This window comes from Triticum aestivum, chromosome 3A, assembly GCF_018294505.1.
Source record: "Triticum aestivum cultivar Chinese Spring chromosome 3A, IWGSC CS RefSeq v2.1, whole genome shotgun sequence".
In the NCBI taxonomy this organism is placed as follows: domain Eukaryota; kingdom Viridiplantae; phylum Streptophyta; class Magnoliopsida; order Poales; family Poaceae; genus Triticum; species Triticum aestivum.
In genome coordinates this window covers 465,375,935-465,396,479 of record NC_057800.1, presented here as the reverse complement: position 1 = coordinate 465,396,479, position 20,545 = coordinate 465,375,935, and the positions used below count along the sequence as shown (strand labels likewise).

Here is a 20,545-nt window from a genome sequence, read left to right as displayed (position 1 = left end):
ACGGTAGATGTCCTAGTGTGACGACTTAGTCGTGAGGCTAACGCAACTAGGTAGTAGCTTGAGAGGGGTTGGTCGGAATCGAGAGACGCGAGGTTTTACCCTGGTTTAGCCCCTCACGGTGAAGGTAAAAGCCTACATCCTGCTTTATTGATATTGATCATGGTGATACTCACGATTACAAGGGTGCTCTTTTGCTACCTCTTTCTTAGGAGCTGTTGACTTGTCTATCTTCACTTGTCCTTCTTGGGATGCCCTGCCCCTCCTTATATAAGTTGGAGGGGCGGATTACATGTGGAGTCCTAATTGGATTAGGACTATTTTATTACAAGTATAATCCTAGTCTTGCTTCCCTTGTAAGGGAATTATTCCTTTTGCCTTCCTTCTCAAGTCGGCCCACCATAATGTGAGTCGACCTTCCCATGAGCCGCCTTATGGGCTATTAGGTCTTTGTCGTCTGTCTGACCCGCTCGCCGGGTCACTAATGATGCATAAAGCTCGGGCGGGTCATCCGTGAGTCGCCAGGCTCAGGCGGGTCATCCGTGAGTCGCCAAGCTCCGGACGGGTCACCAATGAGTCGCCAAGCTCTAGCCGGGTCATACTACGGGGTATATATCCCCGACACCCCTAAACCATGCTGCTTTAGGATTCGTACAATTCTCGGTACTTTGACACAATACAAGGCATAATTAAAGTGGAGTTTTAAAATTAGTATCCTAGCCAGGGTCTAAGAAAGTAGTCAATTAATCCCTAAAGTGTGATTTTACCAATATGTTGCCATGCACCTACGTCACAACAGCTCATGGTAGCATATTTTCTCATTGAGTGATGCACACTAGGCAAAGGTGCCGCTCATAAAAATTCCTACTCTCAATGTATCTATCTACACAATAAAAAGCGAACCGATGAAATCGATCTTTTACATTGATGCTTTGTAGTGTTCCAATATATTTGTCTAACCGATCGAAAGAATTAGATAAACTCGTATGTCACAATAACACATATAACCGATGATGAATGCGTCACTATCCAACATTATCCGTCAACTTGATGGGTGTTTTCTACGTCCATAAACGATAGATGGTCAAATCACATTGACTCATCTAATAGAAGGACAATTAAAACCATACGTCATGGTAGCGATATACACGAAACCAGAGAAATCCAGGTGTTTCATCGACCACAGACCCAAGTATCACCATATGTCATGGACCTTTATCACAATATCTCAAAGCAACCGATGAGGTTCAAACAAAAATCTTTTTTGACCAAGTGACGCACTAAGAACTATAAACCGGGCAAAGGCGCCGCCCGCAACAATATTCTCCTCTAAACCACGCCGCTTTAGGATTGGTGCAACCCTCGGTAGTTTGAAATAATACAGGCCGTAATTCCAGTGGAGTTTAAAAAAAATGGCATCCTAAACAGGGTCTAGGGAAGTAGTCAATTAATCTCAACAAAATGTGATTTTGATTTGCCCAATAGGATTGGCGTTTCCATGAGTGGAGCCAGCGGAGGGAGCCCCTGGACGTTTGACTTGCCTTGTGTAATCTTCTCTTCTCGCCTCAATGGCCACATGCAGTCCTCAACCAAACCCACCATTAATTCCCTCCTTCCCCCATTCTTATTTTCCTTAATAACCACCCCCTCCATTTTAATGGGTTCCATCTTTTTTCCTCGCCTTTAACTCCAAACACTGCAACCTCTTCTCCTCCTCCCCTCCCCTTTGCTTCCCCTTTACTCTCTCTCTCTCTCTCTCTCTCTCTCTCTCTCTCTCTCTTCATGTGTGCATGTGTGTGCTGTGTTCGTCTTTCCGGCTCCCTCTCTCTCGCCGAGAAGCAAAGGTCACTTGCTCTTCCCCCGTCTCCGCATTTCTCCGCCACTCCACACAAGCGGGAGCAGCGCCCACCAAGCACCGGGCTTCTCCAGTTCTGACTTCCGAGGGGGCGGAGCTGGACCTGCTGACGGAATCCCTGTCCAATGGGGCTGGATTGGGCGTCCTGTCAAGGTACTTTCTTGATTCTTCCTTCTCCCCGACCCGTTGATCTTCCTCGAACCCATCCGCATCTCCCTCTCCCTCTCTCTCTCTCTCTTTCTCTCTCTCTCTATCTCTCTCTAAAGATTTGACTTGTTCATCTGAATCGTGTTGGTTCTTGCGATTCATGTTGTGTTGGACCGGAACTGAAATCCATTCTAGTACATTGTTGTCTAGATTGTTTCAAGCGCCCTGCGTGTTTCGTTTGATGTTTTTTTTACCTTTTTATGCGCGGTTGTTGGATTCACGGTTCAGACTCCACCCAGAGTTCATCACGAGTTCTCTTGCTGTTTGATTGGTTTGCTTGCTCCAAACTTTTTCTCCATCAATATGCAAGTGATAATTTCTTTCTCCAGGATGGAAGAATTGTGCTATCATGTGCGGCGCCTTTTTTCTTGCAGAGACAAATTTACCCCTTTACTTTTGTAGTTTTGTGCATGTGCTACCTTGGATTCCCCTGCTGGCTAATGCACCTTTTTCTTGGTACAGATAAATCAGTCAGGATAAGTTTGTAAAATAAACTCCTCTGGCAAACGGCACAGGACTCTGAATTTCGCAAACATCCCATACGTTTGTTCGTCAGACCAACCGAAGAGAACATGTCGTCATCCGACAATTCCATCACCGCGGCATTGTCGCGGACAACACCTGTGTTCAGCCTGAGAGTATGGGTTCTGATTGCCATTGGCATTGGAATCCTGATGGCAATCCTGTTCATCATAGTACTGTGGCTTTCCATCCGAAGGAAGAACAAGGCGGTGAACGGAATCGACACTACATCGCAAACAGAAATCCCTATTGTGTCCAAGGAAATCAACATTGACAAAGGAGTTGACTCACAGAGTGCGAATGACAGCAGCGAAGTGGCCTTCATGCCAGTTCATGACAAATACACACAGATGAAGAGTGTGCCACCTTTGGCAGAGACTAGATCTGTCGACGTCGACGCGTTCAGCCAATGCAGCTCAGTGTACAACATAGAAAAGGCTGGAAGCTCATACTCTGAGGATTACAACAGCTCAGGTCCAAAGAGGGCAGGCAGTTCACCATATGGATTCACATCAACCTCGCCGCTGGTTGGCCTGCCAGAGCTATCACATTTGGGCTGGGGCCACTGGTTTACCTTGAGGGACCTGGAGTTTGCGACAAATCGGTTTGCCAAGAGTAATATCCTTGGGGAGGGCGGCTATGGAGTTGTCTACAAAGGCCGGCTTATGAATGGGACTGAGGTGGCTGTGAAGAAGATCCTAAACAATGTGTAAGTGTATGTTATCTTGTTGAATTTACTGTGATATTAACTTGGAACTAAGATTTATTAGTTGGGTTTCCAGAGGGCAAGCAGAGAAGGAATTTAGAGTTGAAGTTGAAGCCATAGGTCATGTTCGGCATAAGAATCTGGTGCGGCTTTTGGGCTACTGCGTTGAAGGGATACACAGGTGACACATTTCTTCCCTTTATTTTGCTTTCATTTTGAAATATTCTAGAAGCTACTAGAATTAGCTTGTGTGCATAATGCATCCACCTTGTGCAAGTTCATCATCATATCTCCGCTAGACTTCTTGTTCTGAAGAATCGTGATTAAAAATGGATAATTAATACCATGAGAAGGACATTGTTTGTGTTCCTTCGTTTGCGATAATCCTAGCTAGTTTGTGTTTTTCCTGTCATCTGGTTTCAAGATTATTATTCCTTACCAGATAAACGACTCCGAACTAAAGCATAGTTCTTCTCACATGCAGGATGCTTGTGTATGAGTATGTAAACAATGGCAACCTAGAACAATGGCTCCATGGGGCCATGGGTCAACATGGTATCCTTAGTTGGGAAAGCCGTACGAAGATTCTGCTTGGGACAGCAAAAGCGTAAGTTTGGCATGTGGACCTCTTTTACGACCATCTCCTGATATCATGTTAAATGAACAGATAAATTTCACATGAGACTGTTGACTAGTACTACATGCTAATGCACTTTCGTTCATGATTTTCAGGCTTGCATACCTTCACGAAGCAATAGACCCCAAAGTCGTCCACCGAGATATCAAGTCAAGTAATATCTTAATTGATACCGAATTCAACAGCAAGGTTTCTGATTTTGGGTTAGCGAAACTTCTGGATTCCGACGCAAGCCATATCAATACAAGAGTGATGGGAACATATGGGTATAGCTCTCTTTCTACTCCTTCCCCGCTAATTTTTTCTGTGCTTTTGGAAACACATCTCCTAATCTTCCTCTTGAGCTGATGATAGGTATGTCGCGCCTGAGTACGCGAATAGTGGGATGCTGAATGAAAAGAGTGATATTTACAGTTTTGGAGTTGTGTTGTTGGAATGCATTACAGCTAGGGATCCAGTTGACTACAGTAAGCCTGCAGATGAGGTAGAGGCAAAGCTTATCCCATTTCAAGCAATTTGATCTAATTGCCCTTTCTCTTAGAGGTCCTTACACCTCATTTTTTCTGTTGCTTCAGTCAAACCTTGTGGAGTGGCTTAAAATGATGGTTAGCACAAAGAGGGCAGAGGAGGTTGTGGACCCAGGCCTTGAGGTTAAACCACCTAAGCGTGCCCTTAAGCGGGCAATTTTGGTTGGCCTCAAGTGTGTTGATCCTGACGCCGACAAGAGGCCGAAGATGAGCCATGTTGTCCAAATGCTTGAAGCGGTCCAGAAAGCATACCAAGAAGTATGTCGGTTTCTTATCCGTGTTCTCTCTGTCTTTACCACCGAATTTCAGAGCTTTTACTCTTGCCACATAACTAACTGTATGCCTCTTTTGTCAAAAAATAATAACAGGATGAGAAGAAGCACAGCCAGATGGGAAGCATCGATCTAGAGTCGCAGCAGTCAGTAGAGGAGCTATCAAACAGTGCTGATGTCTGAAGCTCCAGTTGTGAACAAACCCAAAAGAAATAGGAAACCTTAAGTTATTTGATAGTGACAGCTGATTTGATCAAACATGTTCAATACTTGAGTAGAGTGAGTGAAACAGGTTTGCAATTTGCTTGCAGATACCGAGGTTGTTGAATTCAGTTAGGTGCAAGCTGCTTGTTTCCGTGTTTTTTTTCCTTTTTGTGGTTTCCGAGGATTGCTTCTATGCTCCCCTGAAAGAGTTGCCTTACTGTTTGTTTTCTGTGGATGAGTCCTATAACTCGTTTGCTTTAGTGTTTTGTCTAGTCTTCTTCTAGGGGAGCATAGAAGCAAGCACTCTCTTCGTCTTGAGTTATTGTCAGTGTCTCAGTGAGCTACCAGGAGGAACTGATTTGATTGAAATGCATGACTATATATATAGATACCGGATTGCGTTTGCCGATGTATAGAATCCTTGTATGGGTCTTCAGTTCTACCATGAAATGAAAGCATAAATCTGTTGGTGTACCTTGTGAGAAGCCTTATTTACTTGCGGCCAAAGGTGTCTATGCGATTGCGCGTGCAGGGTGTATCTTCCATGGGAGAACCCAGGAACACCTGCAGTACACTTACTCTGTTGTGGGGAATGAGCTGGTGTCAGTGGCCGTGGCCAATCATTTGCGTTTTTCACATGTTGGAACTTCCACCTTTGATTGCGAAAACTGAAAGACATCTGTTTGGTCATTGCGTTCGGTGGCTATAATTTTTGGCTTGTGCACATGATTGCGGGGTGCCAATGATCAGCGTCTGCTTGTTTTGCAAGCTTGGCCAGCTTCCCCCTCCTTTTTCTAATGGACCATTCGTTGATCATTGGTGCAGTAGTTGCTGCACTTGTCCAACTTGCACTCTTTGGAATTCACAAATCTACGCACCATTCAGCAAGGCTCCTACCTCTTTTTAGGTGCACAAATCTTATGTCGATAAGTACTCCCACTGTTCCTAAATATAGGTATTTTTAGAGATTTCAAATATAAAACTACATACAGAGCAAAATGAGTAAATCTACACTCTAAAATATGTATATATACATCCGTATGTAGTTCGTATTGAAATCTCTAAAAAGATTTATACCCCCTCCGTCCAAAAAAACTGGTTCCTCGATATAGCATCAAGTTAGTGCTGCGGAGAGAGTACTTAGGAATGAAGATGCCCGTACTTTTTTTTAGGGAAAGTAGTTGCTAGTACTTTATGGTACAAACAAACAGAAAGTTTTTTTTTTCAAACAGGAGGTTGAAACAAACAGAAAGGTAGGGCTGGCTACCGGCAGCCACCATCCTTAGCTGCTCTGTCCCCGACAGGGCGTGCAAGCTCCAACCTGCCGTTGGAGCCTTGACAATGGTCGCTCCAACTGGTGGCTCGCTGGATATATAACAAACTTAATTCAGACCGGAGGCAACCAACCGTCCCAGGCTATTACCAGACTGGAGGTTCCGGCCTATCACTATCAGTCTCATCAACAATGAATTACCATTAGGCATTAGCAACACCAGTCACACACACACACACACACACACACACACACACACAAATAAAGAACCAATCTGTTACTCAGATCGCATTGATCATCTCTCTATATATTTCTATACCAACTCCTCAGTGACAATCATCACACAAGATACTCTGTTAGGTGTATCATTTTCTATACGCCTGTTGAGGACACATGAACCAGTCGGACAGGAATCAGTTTACTTCCCATGGGGATGGGGATAGCCGGGATTTTACTCAAAGACAAAACACCAGGTTCCCCAGCGTGGCCTAAGCTTACACTATTTCAGAGTTTTGAGGCATTAGCAGGATCAGGAAATCAGGATGTAGCCTTCATCGCCCGAAGCCGCAGCTGAACTCGGCGACAAGCCGTGCCGGCTCAGGCCTTCCCTCACCTTCCCATGCTGCTCCGCCTCATGCTGGAACATCGATACCAGCTGCTGGAGCTCCAGCTTCCTCACCTTCACCTTCTCACTGGTCACTGGATTTGTCAGCCCAAGGTACATCAACCCAACGCCAACAAGGATGATCCCGAGGAAGAAGAGAAGCCCCGCAAACAGCCCAAAAGCGTACGGAGTATTCTGAGCTCCCGGTATGCCATCCACGTTGATTCCAAAGAGACCGGTGATTATGGATAGAACTATGCCACCACCGCCGAAAATAGCCAGGTTGTGGGTGATACGAAGGCTTCTGTCCTGTAGAACGTTAATTTTTGGCACTGTATCAGTTTCAATTTAAAACTACCTCAAGAACAAAGGAATGCCTAAGCTAATGAAAACTACCTGAAAGAGCACAGGAATAGCTAAACTCTACTTTGTTGAAAATGCCATGCCGCAGAACTTGCGTACCTGTAACCATGCACGAACAGTGCTCTGCATAACATCCTGGATAGTGAACAAGCGGCCACGGACAGCTTCCTGCTCCTCCAACATCTCCCTTGCAGACTTCCTCTCTCTCTCTAAAATGATTCTTGTGGCACTTCCCCTTAAATGTCGGAGAAGCTCAAGTATGATCTCTTCCCTTGCATGCAGTGACCATTTAACCCTGATCACCTGTAGCAGCCATGTTATGTCCTTATACATTCCAGATCATAATACCAGAAAATGGAGAATAGCATGCATGAACGTGTGCGTGAAAGCTTCATCCTGTTAAATATGCTAACCATATGTTAAAATTTCCTAACAGTATCCAACCAGAACCTGTTTCTGTTTTGGATTTATCTGATCCAACTGTTATATTATAAATAGTGCAGGCACGACAGCAACTCCACTACATTGGTGAGAAGATATTCGACGAGTATTACTATTTTCACGATAGGAAAAAGTAATAGAAAAGGGAAACTCGGTAATATAATTACCTGTGTTGCTAACCTCCTGATTTCTTGATTCAATATGATGCTGACTAGGTTCAGATCTTCACTATTTCTCCTGTAAATTGATTTTCAGTTGTTAATTTATAATGCAATAAAACCATTCCATATAAGGGCACTGACATCAATTCAGATAAATGTTCTGGGAGTTCAAACATGTTTGTTGGGCTTTCTTACCTATTCACAAACTTCAATTCAATTTCATCTGCTTCCCCAAAGACATATTTACGGAATAATCTGGGAACACCATAAACACAAGTTAGTAGTTACACACCTCTAGAGTACTATTATTTTGAGTAAACAGCGGTATTATATATAATAATAATAACAGTTGCAGAAGACCCAAGATGAATAAGAAAATTACCCCCTCCGTTCCTGAATAAATGATATTCTAAGATTTCAAATGTAGTTCCTAAATACATGCCTCTACGAAGAACCAATCCCGACATTTCTTTTTTGCCCCCTTGTATAAGCCTTTCCTTCACAATCCTATGGTATGCAAAATATTAGTCTCACAAGCATTACTATTTCTAAAGAACATTAACTACTGTGCACTATGCAGTTCCAAGGACGATTAACTAGTCGTACTTCTCTGCATCCTAAGAAGCTGAGCTTACCGATGAGGATGAATCCTACAACCCGACACAGTTAGAAAAATGGAAGTGATGATAAAATATTAAAATTACCTGTCATCCCATCGTGAAAGACGACTGACCAAATGTGCTATCACTTCATGAGCTGATCTGGGTGTTTGACTTCCACCAGAAATAAGCAACTCCTGGACAGATTTCCATAAGCATCTTAAGAAGGATATTTAAACCGCTGAACTTCAGTTTTTCAGCAATAAACAAAAACTTTAGTTGATACCTGCACTTCAGTCACTCCTAAAACATTTACATTGATTGAAGGACCTTTCACATGCATTGCAGTTAAAAGAAAGTTCTGTGCCTGCCACGATCTAAGTACAATGGGTATGTCTTCCTCTTCATGATTTGGATCCCCGACTGATTGACCAAGAAGCTCAAATAACAGTCCTCCCGCAACTCTAACTGGGACCTGAATAGCAAACAGAAACTTATATGATAAATATGATAACCAGATCATATGAACACAGCATATGCAAGACATCGAAGTAATGAACACATCATCATCATCAGAGTAATTCTCTTATTTGTAACATGTGATGAGGTAGATAAAACATACTGAAAATAGCAGTTACCAATATAGTTGGACAAACTACTATCTGACATCAGCCATTATAATTTGCAAAGAGAAAAAGGTAGAACAGTTCAACCACAACATTCAGATTTCCTACTTCCCAGATTGTTCATGCACAATTATCAGAAGAAGAGATGCATAGTTCATGAGTAGACACCTACCAAAAATGCAAACCCATGAAAACAAACACTCAAGTTGTTTGACTTCGAGTTACCATTGCATTCCTTTTATAACAAAGGGGCAACTTTTTAAACACAGACCACGCGCTATTTGCAGATTGGTATTGGGCATACTAGATGGGAGTCGATGCAATCTTGATTGTAATGGTGTCTTACGTATTCTGAGTGTTCATTACTTTTCTCCTGAGGTGTAGCACCAGTGAAAGCTCATGAACAGTGATAAATCTAGGATGAATTCTAGAGTTATATTCCAGCTGGTATGAACTGAACCACCAAATTAGGCCAGCGCATGATTGATATGTCACCACAACATTCAAGGAGAAAAGGTGGCTGTCATGATACTTATTATGCAAACAGGGTTTGAACTCTGAAGCAATCAGATAATTTTCACATGGAAAATACAGGCGATCAAAAGATTGTGAAGACATGTTGGGTGCTCTCTTAAGAATCAATAGTAGGCCATCAGTTAATTTTGGAAAGATTCCATAAGAAACAATAATTAACAGTTAGTTATAAAATGTTGAACCTGAATTCATTAGAAATATCAAAGAATAGCTATATCAACATAAAATTGCAGGCAGAAAATGTGCATACACAAATGAGAATGAGAAAGATAACCTCATAGAGAAGGTACTTCATCCGATCGCTTATCAGCCGGCTTTCATCTCTCAGTGCAGTTCTGATAGCTGGATGCATCCAGTGAGCACTACCCAACCATGCGTCAACGGAAGGATGGCCTGCGGTGACATGGAACCACCATGTAGGTCCCCCAGGACGCAGCCAGTACGGAGCGGCAACATCGGCTACAGTGTAATCATCCTCGCTGTCGCTTATCGGCACATGTTCATTCTCCCAGCTAGCATCTGATTGAACCCTCTGGCTCAGCTCAGCAATCCTTGACCATCCAATCGGCACCCTCTTGTGATCATGAACATCTCCAGCATGTGATGGCCTGTCTTTGACCGCAAAAGGATCGATGCCAAGCTCCACCTGGCCGGGGATTTCCAGCACACCTCCCTCATTCGGTGCCGGGCTCACAACGCGATGCCCATTCCTAGCTGCCTGGTTCTTCATGTGCGCGAGATCAATCTTTGGCAACGATTTGTGATGAACCAGCTTCCTGTGACCCTTGACGAGCTCAAAAGCGCAGATGAGCCCATCGGTCCAGAGCTCGCTCCCCGGAACGTGCTCCTTGACCAGATTCGGCTTGGTGCCACCGTCCTGCAGCTTGGAGTTGGACATGCTGCTGATCTGAGGCGGCGGCTGCCCCTCCACGCCAGCCATGCCCCTTCCAATTATACCTGCGTGCGGATAGGTTCAGCAGGGGAACGTGAGAGAAGCCGATACTGATTTCTCGATGTTATTACAAGTATATTGTGTTTAAGTTAGAGATAGAATAGGTTTAAACCATAACCATGTACTATGACTTGTCCTCTACTCAAAAGTCTATCTCCCTCGCATTGTACTCCGTATACACCACATACGAGGGTCGGATCAAATCAAACACACAGCAAATATTGTAGGGTTCCATAATTCGCACGCTCGACACATCCAGCACGGCGCAATCAGCAAGCATGAGTTCATGGGACGGGCTCGTTCGCAGGTAGGGGGCATGCGATGGGTTAGGTGAAGCAAATATTCGAGCGGATTAGGGGCCTGCTAAATACGCACGCCGGAACCAGATCGCGGCACTCGCTGCCGACACGACGCCGCGCCGGGATGGAACCTTACCTTTCAAGCTTCGCGGCGGGGCCCCGACGGTGTCCGCATGTGCTAAGCTTGCGCGCTTCTTCCGCCCCCTCGCGCAAGCCCGCCCTGGTAGTTCGGCGGAAGGGAGTAGTTTCGAAAGCAGGAGGGGGGAAGAGGCGGGGGCGGGGGAATCGCGGAAGAAGGGAGTAGCGGCCGAGTGGAGTGGAGCGGAGCGGGCGCTTCGAGAAAAGGGAGATGCAAATGCTTGATTTGCTTTGCCGCGACCACTCCTTTTCTACCAGGATCAGGATCTTGACACTGCTTTTTTTTTTACAAGTGCTACACGTGAGACACGAAGCAATTTTGTTTTGACGTTTTTTGATGATAAGTTTAGTTATAAGAGGATGGCAATTTTAGTTGTGAAGCATAGCAACTTTTAATTTTTTAGCTTTGTTTTTTCGGATGGCAACTTTATTAGTGTAAAAAACCGCAAACGGTGTTACTTCGTGCTACATGTGTGGCACTTATCATTTGGATTTTTTAAGAAAACATATCACTAATATTAACTTGTCCAGACCGAAAATCTTCTCTGTGGAACATCAAATCATATGCAAAATGTTCCGATCTGAGGGTTAAAACATTTTTTGCCATTCAACGCCGGTCATCAAAAGGATGCGACTTAGGAAGGTTTGGAGGGAGTTCGGACGTTCGAAATCCCGCAAACCAACACCAAACCTGCGAAAGTTTGCGGGGTCCGGACATCCGTCACGTCGGACTCGGACAATCCGGCACCAAAATACCTCACCCGAAGCCCTTTCCCCCCGCTCCATCTCTTCCCTGTGCTTTGTATCTGCACACTCGGAGACCGCCGCCGCTCATGCCTTGCCGAACCCAGGACCTCCGCCGCTCCAGCCAGCGCCTGCCCCGCCTTTGCCTACGTCTCCGTTTCTGCCAAAGCCCAGGTTCAATCTGCACCTGCCACTATCATCCATGGTGCACGCCATGCTCACCAGGTGTTCAGCCAAATGCCTTTGTGGGATATTTTGGTGTTGTTGTTGTTGACTTTAAAGGAAACACAATGGTTGTGTACTCGGTGAAGAAGAATGAATTGTTGTGTGAGGCGTGGTCGACGGTGTGGAGTTTCAAGGAATGAAGCGAAATGTAGCATTTTTGGCAAAGTGAAAGCGTGCATGTTTGGTTCAACGAGTAAAATAACTACATGCCCCACAACATGGAAGTGATCCATGATCACGACGCGGTTGCTACTCCATCTATGGCACACCATTCAAAAGGTCGTCAAGCAGGTATCGCGGTGTGATTGCACAAGTGGAAAGAAGGTGGCCAAGGGACATGTCACTCGTGAGCTAGTAAGTTTTGCTTCCTGTTGCTCTATGTGTTGGTCATTTCATTGATCTGCTCAATGCTGCAACTTGTTGACCAGGTCAATGCATTGTTCTCAATGGCATAACTATTAAAAAGCATGTGCCGAGGAATAGGTTCAAGCTCAAGGAGATAAGGTTTAAGATGAAGGCCGCTTTTGAGAGAACAAATATCAAGGTCTTTGGCACAAACAAACTGTTCATTTGCATTTGGGATCAATGAATTTAAAAAACTTGTTGAACATCCGATGATTTCGTATTTAAATGTATGGTTGAGTTGCTATTCATCAAGATACTTGTCACGCCCAATATGCGATACTATCCTAACGAGACTCGAAGGCCCATCGAAGATAGAACCGCATATTGACACGCTTTTGCAAGGTGGATATCATTACATCAAACCATTATATAATAGATGGGGATACATACAAGGCATACAAATACCACATGTAAGTGCATCTAGTGCCCCTTAGTGATTTTGGTGTATTGAAGACTTATAGGTTAAGGGACTAATGCGTTTGTGCGTGTACACAGGTCTATAAGTCAATGAGGAGTTTGATATTTACAGAGAAAGTCGACCCCTAAAAATGAAATTCTTCGACTGAAGACTTTGAATCTCTGAAGACTTTCTGAAGACTTTGAAAGTGAAGAAATTGGTGTGACCTTGAAGACTTGGTATTCATTCGAGGAACATGAAGCGTGAAGACTTTTGTTTTCGTAGTTTCATTTTCTCTTTCTTGAGTCATAGGAAACATCGTACTGTTAAAGGGGGTCGAGGAAATACTAAGGAAAAATTTTCATGTGATGCTCAACTCAAAATCCTACACCTACCAATCCCTTCGAGTGAAGCCATTGGAAATCTCATACAGTCCAGTCATATTCTTCAGCGACAGAGACGAAGTTCTTCTGGTCTCTGAGGAATTTGTTCTGACTGAGGAGTTAGGAATTCGCCAGTGCGGATTTCCTACACAGTGAGGAACATGATAGCCCTGAGAATTTTGCTACTCAAAATTCCGACCGTTGTTGTGCTATGCGCCAGCTGTCCCAAAATATCTATCCATCTAACGGTCATATCATTGAAGGGCATTTATGTCTTATCATGTCGGGCTGCTCCCTAGGCTATAAATTGCCGCCCCCTACAACCACTAGCTGGTTGGCTGCTCCGAGAGAAACTGACACTTGTCATTTGAGAGCAACCCATCCTCCGAGGACTTTGAGCGAAAATGATCAAGTGAGGAAAAACCCAAACCCAAACACCTACAAACCCCAAGTGATTGAGCATCACTGAAGAGATTGATCCTGCGTGGATCCGACGCTTGTTACCTTTGAAGACTGTGCTTCTTCCAGACGGTTAGGCGTCATGGTCTAGAGCATCCAAGAGGAATTGTGGATCGCCGAGTGACCAAGTTTGTGAAGGTTCGGAAGTCACCTGAAGACTTACCACGAGTGATTGGACGAGGTCTGTGTGACCTTAGTTCAAGGAGAATACGGTGAGGACTGGGTGTCCTGAGCTGCGTGTTCAGGACTGGGTGTCCGGGACTGTGTGTCCTCAAGTTTAAATACTCAGCCGCTCCAACCAGACGTACAACTGAGACAGCAGTTGGAACTGGTCTACCAAACCATTGTCTTCACCAAGCTTACTGGTTCTATTCCCTCAACTCGTTCATTTCCTCATAACTGTGTTGTGTGTTTGTTCATATCTGTGTTTGAAGACTTTGACTGAAGACTTCTCAATTTCCTCAGTTCAATTTCTTCAGTCTGTTTGTCTTCATCCTGTGTTATCCTGTGCTTACGCTTCCTGTACTTTGTGCCTGTCTTCATTTCATCATGATGACTATGCTTGTATTCTGTTATGTTTACTTTTGAGTACTTATTCCGCTGCTAGTAGTTCTTCGCTAAGGAATTTCCTCACCGGCAAATTCCTCAGTGAAGAATTTCATAAAAATCGCCTATTCACCCCCCTCTAGTCGATATAACGCACTTTCAATTGGTATCAGAGCAAGGTACTCCCTTGTTCTGTGTGATTTTGGTTTAACCGCCTGGAGTTTTAGTTATGTCGACCGCAGGTATGATCAAGGTCTCTGCTGGGTGTCCTACCTTCGATGGGACGGACTACCCCTATTGGAAGAATAAGATGCGAATGCATCTTGAGGCAATTGATAACGATCTCTGGTATGTTGTGGAAAATGGTGTTCCCTCAGTCACACCTTCTCTGAATGTTGCTGATGTGAAGAGATTCAAGCAACTCGACTCTCAAGCGAAGAATATCATATGTGGCCATCTGAGCAAAGGACAGTATGGCAGAGTGAGTGCTTTGGAGACAGCGAAGCTTATCTGGGACAGGTTGTCCAAAGTGAATGAAGGAGTCTCAACACAGCGTGACTCTCGAGTTGATGTTCTTCGCAATCTCTTCAATCGCTTCAAAAGACTCGACAATGAAAATGTTCAACAAACCTTCGATCGCCTCACTGACATCTCAAATGAGCTTCAAGCACTTGGTGCCACTGACATCACCGACCATGAGGTGGTGAAGAAATTGCTGAGATCGCTTGATTCCTCATTTGACACTCTGGCATTGATGATACAAGAACGTGCTGATTACAAGTCACTTGATCCCGCTGATATTCTCGAGAGGCTAAATACTCATGAGTTCCAACTTGCTGAAAAAAGAGATCTCTATGGTTCGAGCTATGGCAGATCATGCGCACTGAAGGCCAAGGCAGTATCTGAGTCCGAAGATGAAGACTCTGGTAGCAGCCTTGGTGATCCTGAAGAACTAAGCCATGATCTGGCTCTGCTCGTGAAGAAGTTCCAAAAGTTCTCAAGACGTGGTTGCCTTGGAAGACCCTCAAGGAGCAATGATTCCTCATCCAGTGACTACAAGAGGAGGCTCTATCACAAGTGCAAGAAACCTGGACATTACATTCAAGATTGTCCTTAGTGGGAAAAGGAATCAAAGAAGAAGAAATACAAGGATTACAGTTCTGATGATGCGAAGAAAAAGAAGAAATCCACAAAATCTTCATCATCAAAATCCTCAAAGTCTTCATATCACAAGAAGAACAGCTCCAAGAAGGCTAGGGCATTCATTGGCAAGGAAATGGACTCTGAGGCTGAATCTGAAGAAAATGAGGAAGAGGAGACATCTGAGGAGTCCGAATCCGGAGTGGTGAGCCTAGCTCTCGCTACTGCATTCGTCAGCAAGTCTATCTTCAACACTGAAGAAAATGACCTCACCAACAAGGCTGATGAAGGCAATGATGACTACGCTCCCACCTATTGCTTCATGGAAAAGGGTGTCAAGGTACTCAAATATACCTCCTCTGAATCCAGTGAGCATGAATCTGATGAAAACCTTAAGCCCAGCTATTCTAACTTGCTAAGATTGCTGTAAAACAATAAAGGGCTCTTGAAAAGGTTCAAAACATGCTAGACAAAGGTGATGATATGTTGGGTGAAGAAATGGATCACACTAAAGCCTTGATTGGAAATCTTCAGAGATTTCAGACTAGGTTTGACAATCTTCAAGGTCATCATAACACTCTCTTATCCGATCATGAGAAGCTTTCTTATGAATTTATTCAAAGAAAGCAAGACCTTGAGAAGCTAAGAGTGAGTTATGAAGATCTTCAGAAGGAGCGCGATTCATTACTTGCTCAACAAATCAACGCTTCTCAGGAAGAATTTGTTCCTCCTTGTTTGAAATGCATTGAACGTGAATCTGCTAATTCTTCACCTGAATGTTCAAATGCTGCTAATGTTTCAAATTCTTCACATGCCTCTGCTATCACTAATTCCTCATCTGAGGACATTGCTAGTATCACTGATGATGCAGGGCTGAAGGAATTGTACATGACAGGCATGTACAAAAGCCTCAAAGGGCATCAGACTCTTTGTGACGTGCTTAAAAAGCAGATCCTCAACAGAAACCCTAGGAAAGAGGGTATTGCCTTTGAGAGGAAACTCAATGCTGATGGTACATATTGGAAGCCTGAGCAGTACCCCAAAACTACATGGGTTGCTGCAAAGGGACCTCCAGTTGATCCATCTAACTTATCTGGATTTGCATGTGAATCTCCTCGTTCTGATGATGAGTCATTTGACTCCAACTATAAACTGTTCAAAAATCAGAATGGTGAAGTATTTGCTAGATATGTTGGCACTAACTGCAGGAACGGTTCCCCTATGAAGAAAATCTGGGTTCCCAAAAGATGCCTTGAAAATCTTCAGGTGAATGTCATCATGACGCCACCTGTGAAGAATAGGAACCCCAGATCAAATTCTTCATATGAACCAAATTCTTCATATGGATCCAAGTCCTCATATGGACCAAAACTCCTCACATGGATCATACTCCTCAAAAGGATCAAAGTCCTCATATGAACATCATCATGCTAACCCGTCTGTTTCGCAGGGAAGATCTAAGGATTATGGATATGTGCATTATTCTTCAAATCATTATGTCCATAAGTCCTTGAAGAATTTCTCTGCTTACTCTTATGCTTACTCTAACCCCTCTTATGTGAAACGAAATGGACTGGATTCTATGCCATCCTTCTCGTATGGAGCTCGCAGAATGATGAACTCTTTGCCACCCCTTCAGATGTGGGTGGTGAAGAAAAAGAACTAATCTCTTCTGCAGGATCAGGTCTCTACACGTACGTAATCGTCTGAAGAATTTGCTGGAGACCTGAGCATGCCTGATAGGACGCAGGCTAATCATGAAGAAATGAACCTTCATTTCTCACGTCCTCATATTGCTTTATCTGTTCTTTTGCTTGATGAAATTGATCTGATGAATTGATGTCATATTCTTCACTGATGAAGAATATGAGTTTGTAAGCTGCACTAATTCATCTGCAGGATGATCAACCCAAAGCCACTGAGTGGGTCCTCGATAGTGGATGTACTAATCACATGACTGGTGACAAGAATCTATTGATGGATGCTCCATTATCTCCGTCGCATCTGAAGCATATCATCTTTGCCGACAAAGGCAAAAGTCAGGTATTGGGTCTAGGTAAGGTTGTGATCACAAAGGATCGACACATGGACAAAGTCATGCTTGTTGAGTCCTTAGGATACAACCTTATGTCTGTCTCAATGCTTTGTGATCTTGATATGGTTGTTGTCTTTGGCAAGTACCGTTGTGCTGTGGTTATGGAAGCTGACAATTCCAAAGTCTTCGAAGGCTTTAGGAGAGGAGACCTGTATATTGTTGATTTCTCTACAGGACCACAACCAGCCGTGTGTCTACTTGCAAAAGCTTCAAAAGGTTGGCTCTGGCATCGGCGACTTGGTCATGCGGGCATGAGGAATTTGCACACACTTGCGAAGAAGAAGCATGTCATTGGCATCGAGAATGTCAAATTCCTCAAGGATCACCTATGCGGAGCCTGTGAAGCTGGGAAGATGACAAAGGCCAAGCATCCAGCGAAGACTATCATGACCACCACTCGCCCATTTGAATTGCTTCACATGGATCTCTTCGGTCCTAATCATTATTCTGCTGTTTCAAATGATGCATCTCAATATGGCTTTGTTATTGTTGATGATTACTCTCGTTATACATGGGTACACCTTGTTACTTACAAACATGAAGTGCAGGAAGTCTTCAAACGATTTTCCTCGAGGGCTTCAACCAACTTTGGTGTGAAGATCAAGCACATCAGAAGTGACAATGGCACTGAGTTCAAGAATTCTGGTCTCGATGACTATCTTAACAAACTTGGCATTACTCATGAGTTATCTGCTCCTTACACTCCTCAGCAAAACGACGTCGTGGAGCGCAAGAACAGGACTCTTGCTGAGATGGCTCGCACTATGCTTGATGAATACAAAACGCCTCGTCGGTTCTGGATTGAGGCAATTGATACTGCGTGCCACATCATCAATAGAGTATATCTTCACAAATTCTTCAAGAAGACTACCTATGAACTCCTCACTGATAAGAAACCCAATGTAAGTTATTTCAAAGTCTTCGGTGCTAAATGTTGGATTAGAGATCCTCATCACAACTCAAAATTTGCACTGAAAGCACATGAAAGTTTTATGCTTGGTTACGGAAAGGACTCGCACACCTACAGAGTCTTCAACAACGTTCTTCACAAGGTTGTTGAAACTGTAGATGTGCGGTTCGATGAAACTAATGGCTCGCAAAGAGAGCGCCTACCTACTGTGATAGATGAACCAGCACCTGAGGAAACTATCAAGTTCAAGGCTACCGAGGATGTCATTCCTACTGAAGAATCTGCTGAAGAATTCATTCCAGAACATGAAGAACGTCGAGCTAATGCACCTGAAGAAAATACTAAAGAAAATGGTGCTAAAGAGAATGTTGATCAAATTCTTCAACGACAACCAGCTCATCCTCGCATTGCAAAAGAAGTGCAAGTTGAAAAGATCATCAATGACATCAAAGCGCCAGGTCCTCTCACACGCTCAAAAGCTTCACATTTATCTAACTTTTGTGGGCACTATGCTTTTGTCTCTATCACAGAGCCCACTAAGGTAGATGAAGCATTTCTGGAGCCTGAGTGGATTCAGGCCATGCAAGAAGAATTACATTAGTTCGAGCTCAACGATGTCTGGGAACTAGTCAAACGTCCAGATCCTCGCAAGCACAATATCATTAGCACAAAGTGGATCTACCGCAACAAGTAAGATGAAAATGGCCTTGTGGTGAGGAATAAGGCACGGCTCGTTGAAGGAATTGATTTCAATGAAACTTTTGCACCTGTTGCTAGACTTGAGGCTATTCGCATATTACTTGCTTATGCTAACCATCATGATATCACTTTTATATCAAATGGATGTGAAAAGTGCATTCCTCAATGGTAAGCTTGAGGAAGAAGTATATGTTGCTCAACCCCAAGGTTTTGAAGATTCAAAGAATCCTGACAAAGTCTTCAGACTCAACAAGGCCCTCTATGGCCTCAAGCAGGCCCCACGGGCGTGGTATGATACCTTGAAGGAATTCTTCATGAAGAAAGGCTTCAAACCCGGTTCACTCGACCCTACTCTTTTCACTAAATCTTATGATGGTGAATTGTTTGTGTGCCAAATATATGTTGATGATATTATCTTTGGCTGTACTGACCAACGTTATAGTGATGAATTTGCCTATATGATGAGTGAAGAATATCAAATGTCTATGATGGGAGAGTTGAAATTCTTCTTAGGTCTTCAAATTCGTCAACAACGCAGTGGCATATTCATATCTCAGGAGAAATACCTCAAGGATGTACTGAGAAAATTCGGCATGCAAGATTGCAAAGGCGTCAAAATTCCTATGCCCACAAATGGCCATCTGTGCACTGATGAAAATGGTATTGACTTCGATCATAAGGTATACCACTCCATGATTGGCTCTTTATTGTACTTATGTGCATCTAGGCCAGACATAATGCTTAGTGTTTGCATGTGTGCCCGATTTCAAGGTACACCGAAGGAATCACACCATAAGGCTGTGAAGCATATTCTTCGATATCTAGCTCACACACCAACACTTGGATTATGGTACCCCAAGGGCTCGGCTTTTGATCTCATTGGATATTCTGACTCTAACTATGCTGGTGATCGTGTGGACCGCAAGTCAACATCTGGTACATGTCATTTTCTCGGACGATCTTTGGTCTGTTGGTCCTCGAAGAAACAGAACTGCGTATCACTATCTACCGCTGAAGCTGAGTACATTGCCACTGGTTCTTGCTGTGCTCAATTGCTATGGATGAAGCAAACTCTCAAGGACTACAGCGTCAACATGAAGAATGTGCCTCTCTTCTGTGACAATGAGAGTGCCATCAAGATTTCTCACAACCCAGTTCAGCACTCGAAGACTAAGCACATTCAAATTCGTCATCATTTTCTTCGTGATCATGTGTTGAAGGGCGACATTTCTATTGAGCATGTGAAAACTGAAGAACAGCTAGCCGATATCTTCACAAAGCCCTTGGGTGAGAAGAGATTTAGCAAGTTGCGGTGTGAGCTAAATATCCTAGAATCTTCTAATGTTCTTTGAAAAGGACGCTCATCCTAACACTTATGCAATTGATGACTTAGATGTGCAACACATGAAGAAACGTTTTTCTTCAATCAATGAAGAATAACACTCTAAGTGTGAAGAAATTAACGAAGAATTTGATCCTTAGAACTCTACGATAATTGTACGCGGTGTCTAAAATCATCATTCTTATACGGTGAGTCACGCCACCACCAGAAGTTGAAATTCCTCAATTGTTCATATTCTTCAACTTTGCATTGTCTTCACTGTTTCCGTCGTTTTTCTTCATTG

At 43.7% G+C, this 20,545-nt stretch overlaps 2 protein-coding genes across 2 annotated transcripts; one reads left to right on the top strand and one right to left on the bottom strand.

The window, feature by feature from the left end:
• The first annotated feature begins 1,690 nt into the window (after nucleotides 1-1,690).
• LOC123061666 (probable receptor-like protein kinase At2g42960) lies at nucleotides 1,691-5,401 on the top strand. The gene is made up of 8 exons (XM_044484848.1): nucleotides 1,691-2,005; nucleotides 2,522-3,290; nucleotides 3,364-3,468; nucleotides 3,772-3,894; nucleotides 4,020-4,190; nucleotides 4,279-4,408; nucleotides 4,500-4,709; nucleotides 4,820-5,401. The coding sequence occupies exons 2-8, from the start codon at nucleotides 2,632-2,634 to the stop codon at nucleotides 4,904-4,906; spliced, it is 1,485 nt and encodes a 494-aa protein (XP_044340783.1). The 5' UTR covers nucleotides 1,691-2,005; nucleotides 2,522-2,631; the 3' UTR covers nucleotides 4,907-5,401.
• A 1,074-nt stretch (nucleotides 5,402-6,475) lies between these two features.
• On the bottom strand, nucleotides 6,476-11,147 carry LOC123061665 (uncharacterized). The gene is made up of 8 exons (XM_044484846.1): nucleotides 10,916-11,147; nucleotides 9,803-10,485; nucleotides 8,655-8,843; nucleotides 8,474-8,565; nucleotides 7,965-8,024; nucleotides 7,776-7,845; nucleotides 7,267-7,470; nucleotides 6,476-7,113 (listed from the first exon to the last, which is right to left on the bottom strand). Exons 2-8 carry the CDS (start codon nucleotides 10,466-10,468, stop codon nucleotides 6,730-6,732), a joined length of 1,665 nt encoding a protein of 554 aa, XP_044340781.1. The 5' UTR covers nucleotides 10,469-10,485; nucleotides 10,916-11,147; the 3' UTR covers nucleotides 6,476-6,729.
• Between the last annotated feature and the right edge of the window lie 9,398 nt (nucleotides 11,148-20,545).

What these genes read in the sequence shown, in the direction of transcription:
- LOC123061665 (XM_044484846.1), bottom strand. Translation starts at nt 10,468, where the DNA reads ATGGCTGGCGTGGAGGGGCAGCCGCCGCCTCAGATCAGCAGCATGTCC. An exon ending in TGAAGTACCTTCTCTATGAG is followed by an intron (nt 8,844 to 9,802) that starts GTTATCTTTCTC and finishes TTTGCTATTCAG; the next exon opens with GTCCCAGTTAGAGTTGCGGG. An exon ending in CTGTTCGTGCATGGTTACAG is followed by an intron (nt 7,114 to 7,266) that starts GTACGCAAGTTC and finishes AACGTTCTACAG; the next exon opens with GACAGAAGCCTTCGTATCAC.
- LOC123061666 (XM_044484848.1), top strand. Translation starts at nt 2,632, where the DNA reads ATGTCGTCATCCGACAATTCCATCACCGCGGCATTGTCGCGGACAACA. An exon ending in TGCGTTGAAGGGATACACAG is followed by an intron (nt 3,469 to 3,771) that starts GTGACACATTTC and finishes TCTCACATGCAG; the next exon opens with GATGCTTGTGTATGAGTATG. An exon ending in ACAGTAAGCCTGCAGATGAG is followed by an intron (nt 4,409 to 4,499) that starts GTAGAGGCAAAG and finishes CTGTTGCTTCAG; the next exon opens with TCAAACCTTGTGGAGTGGCT.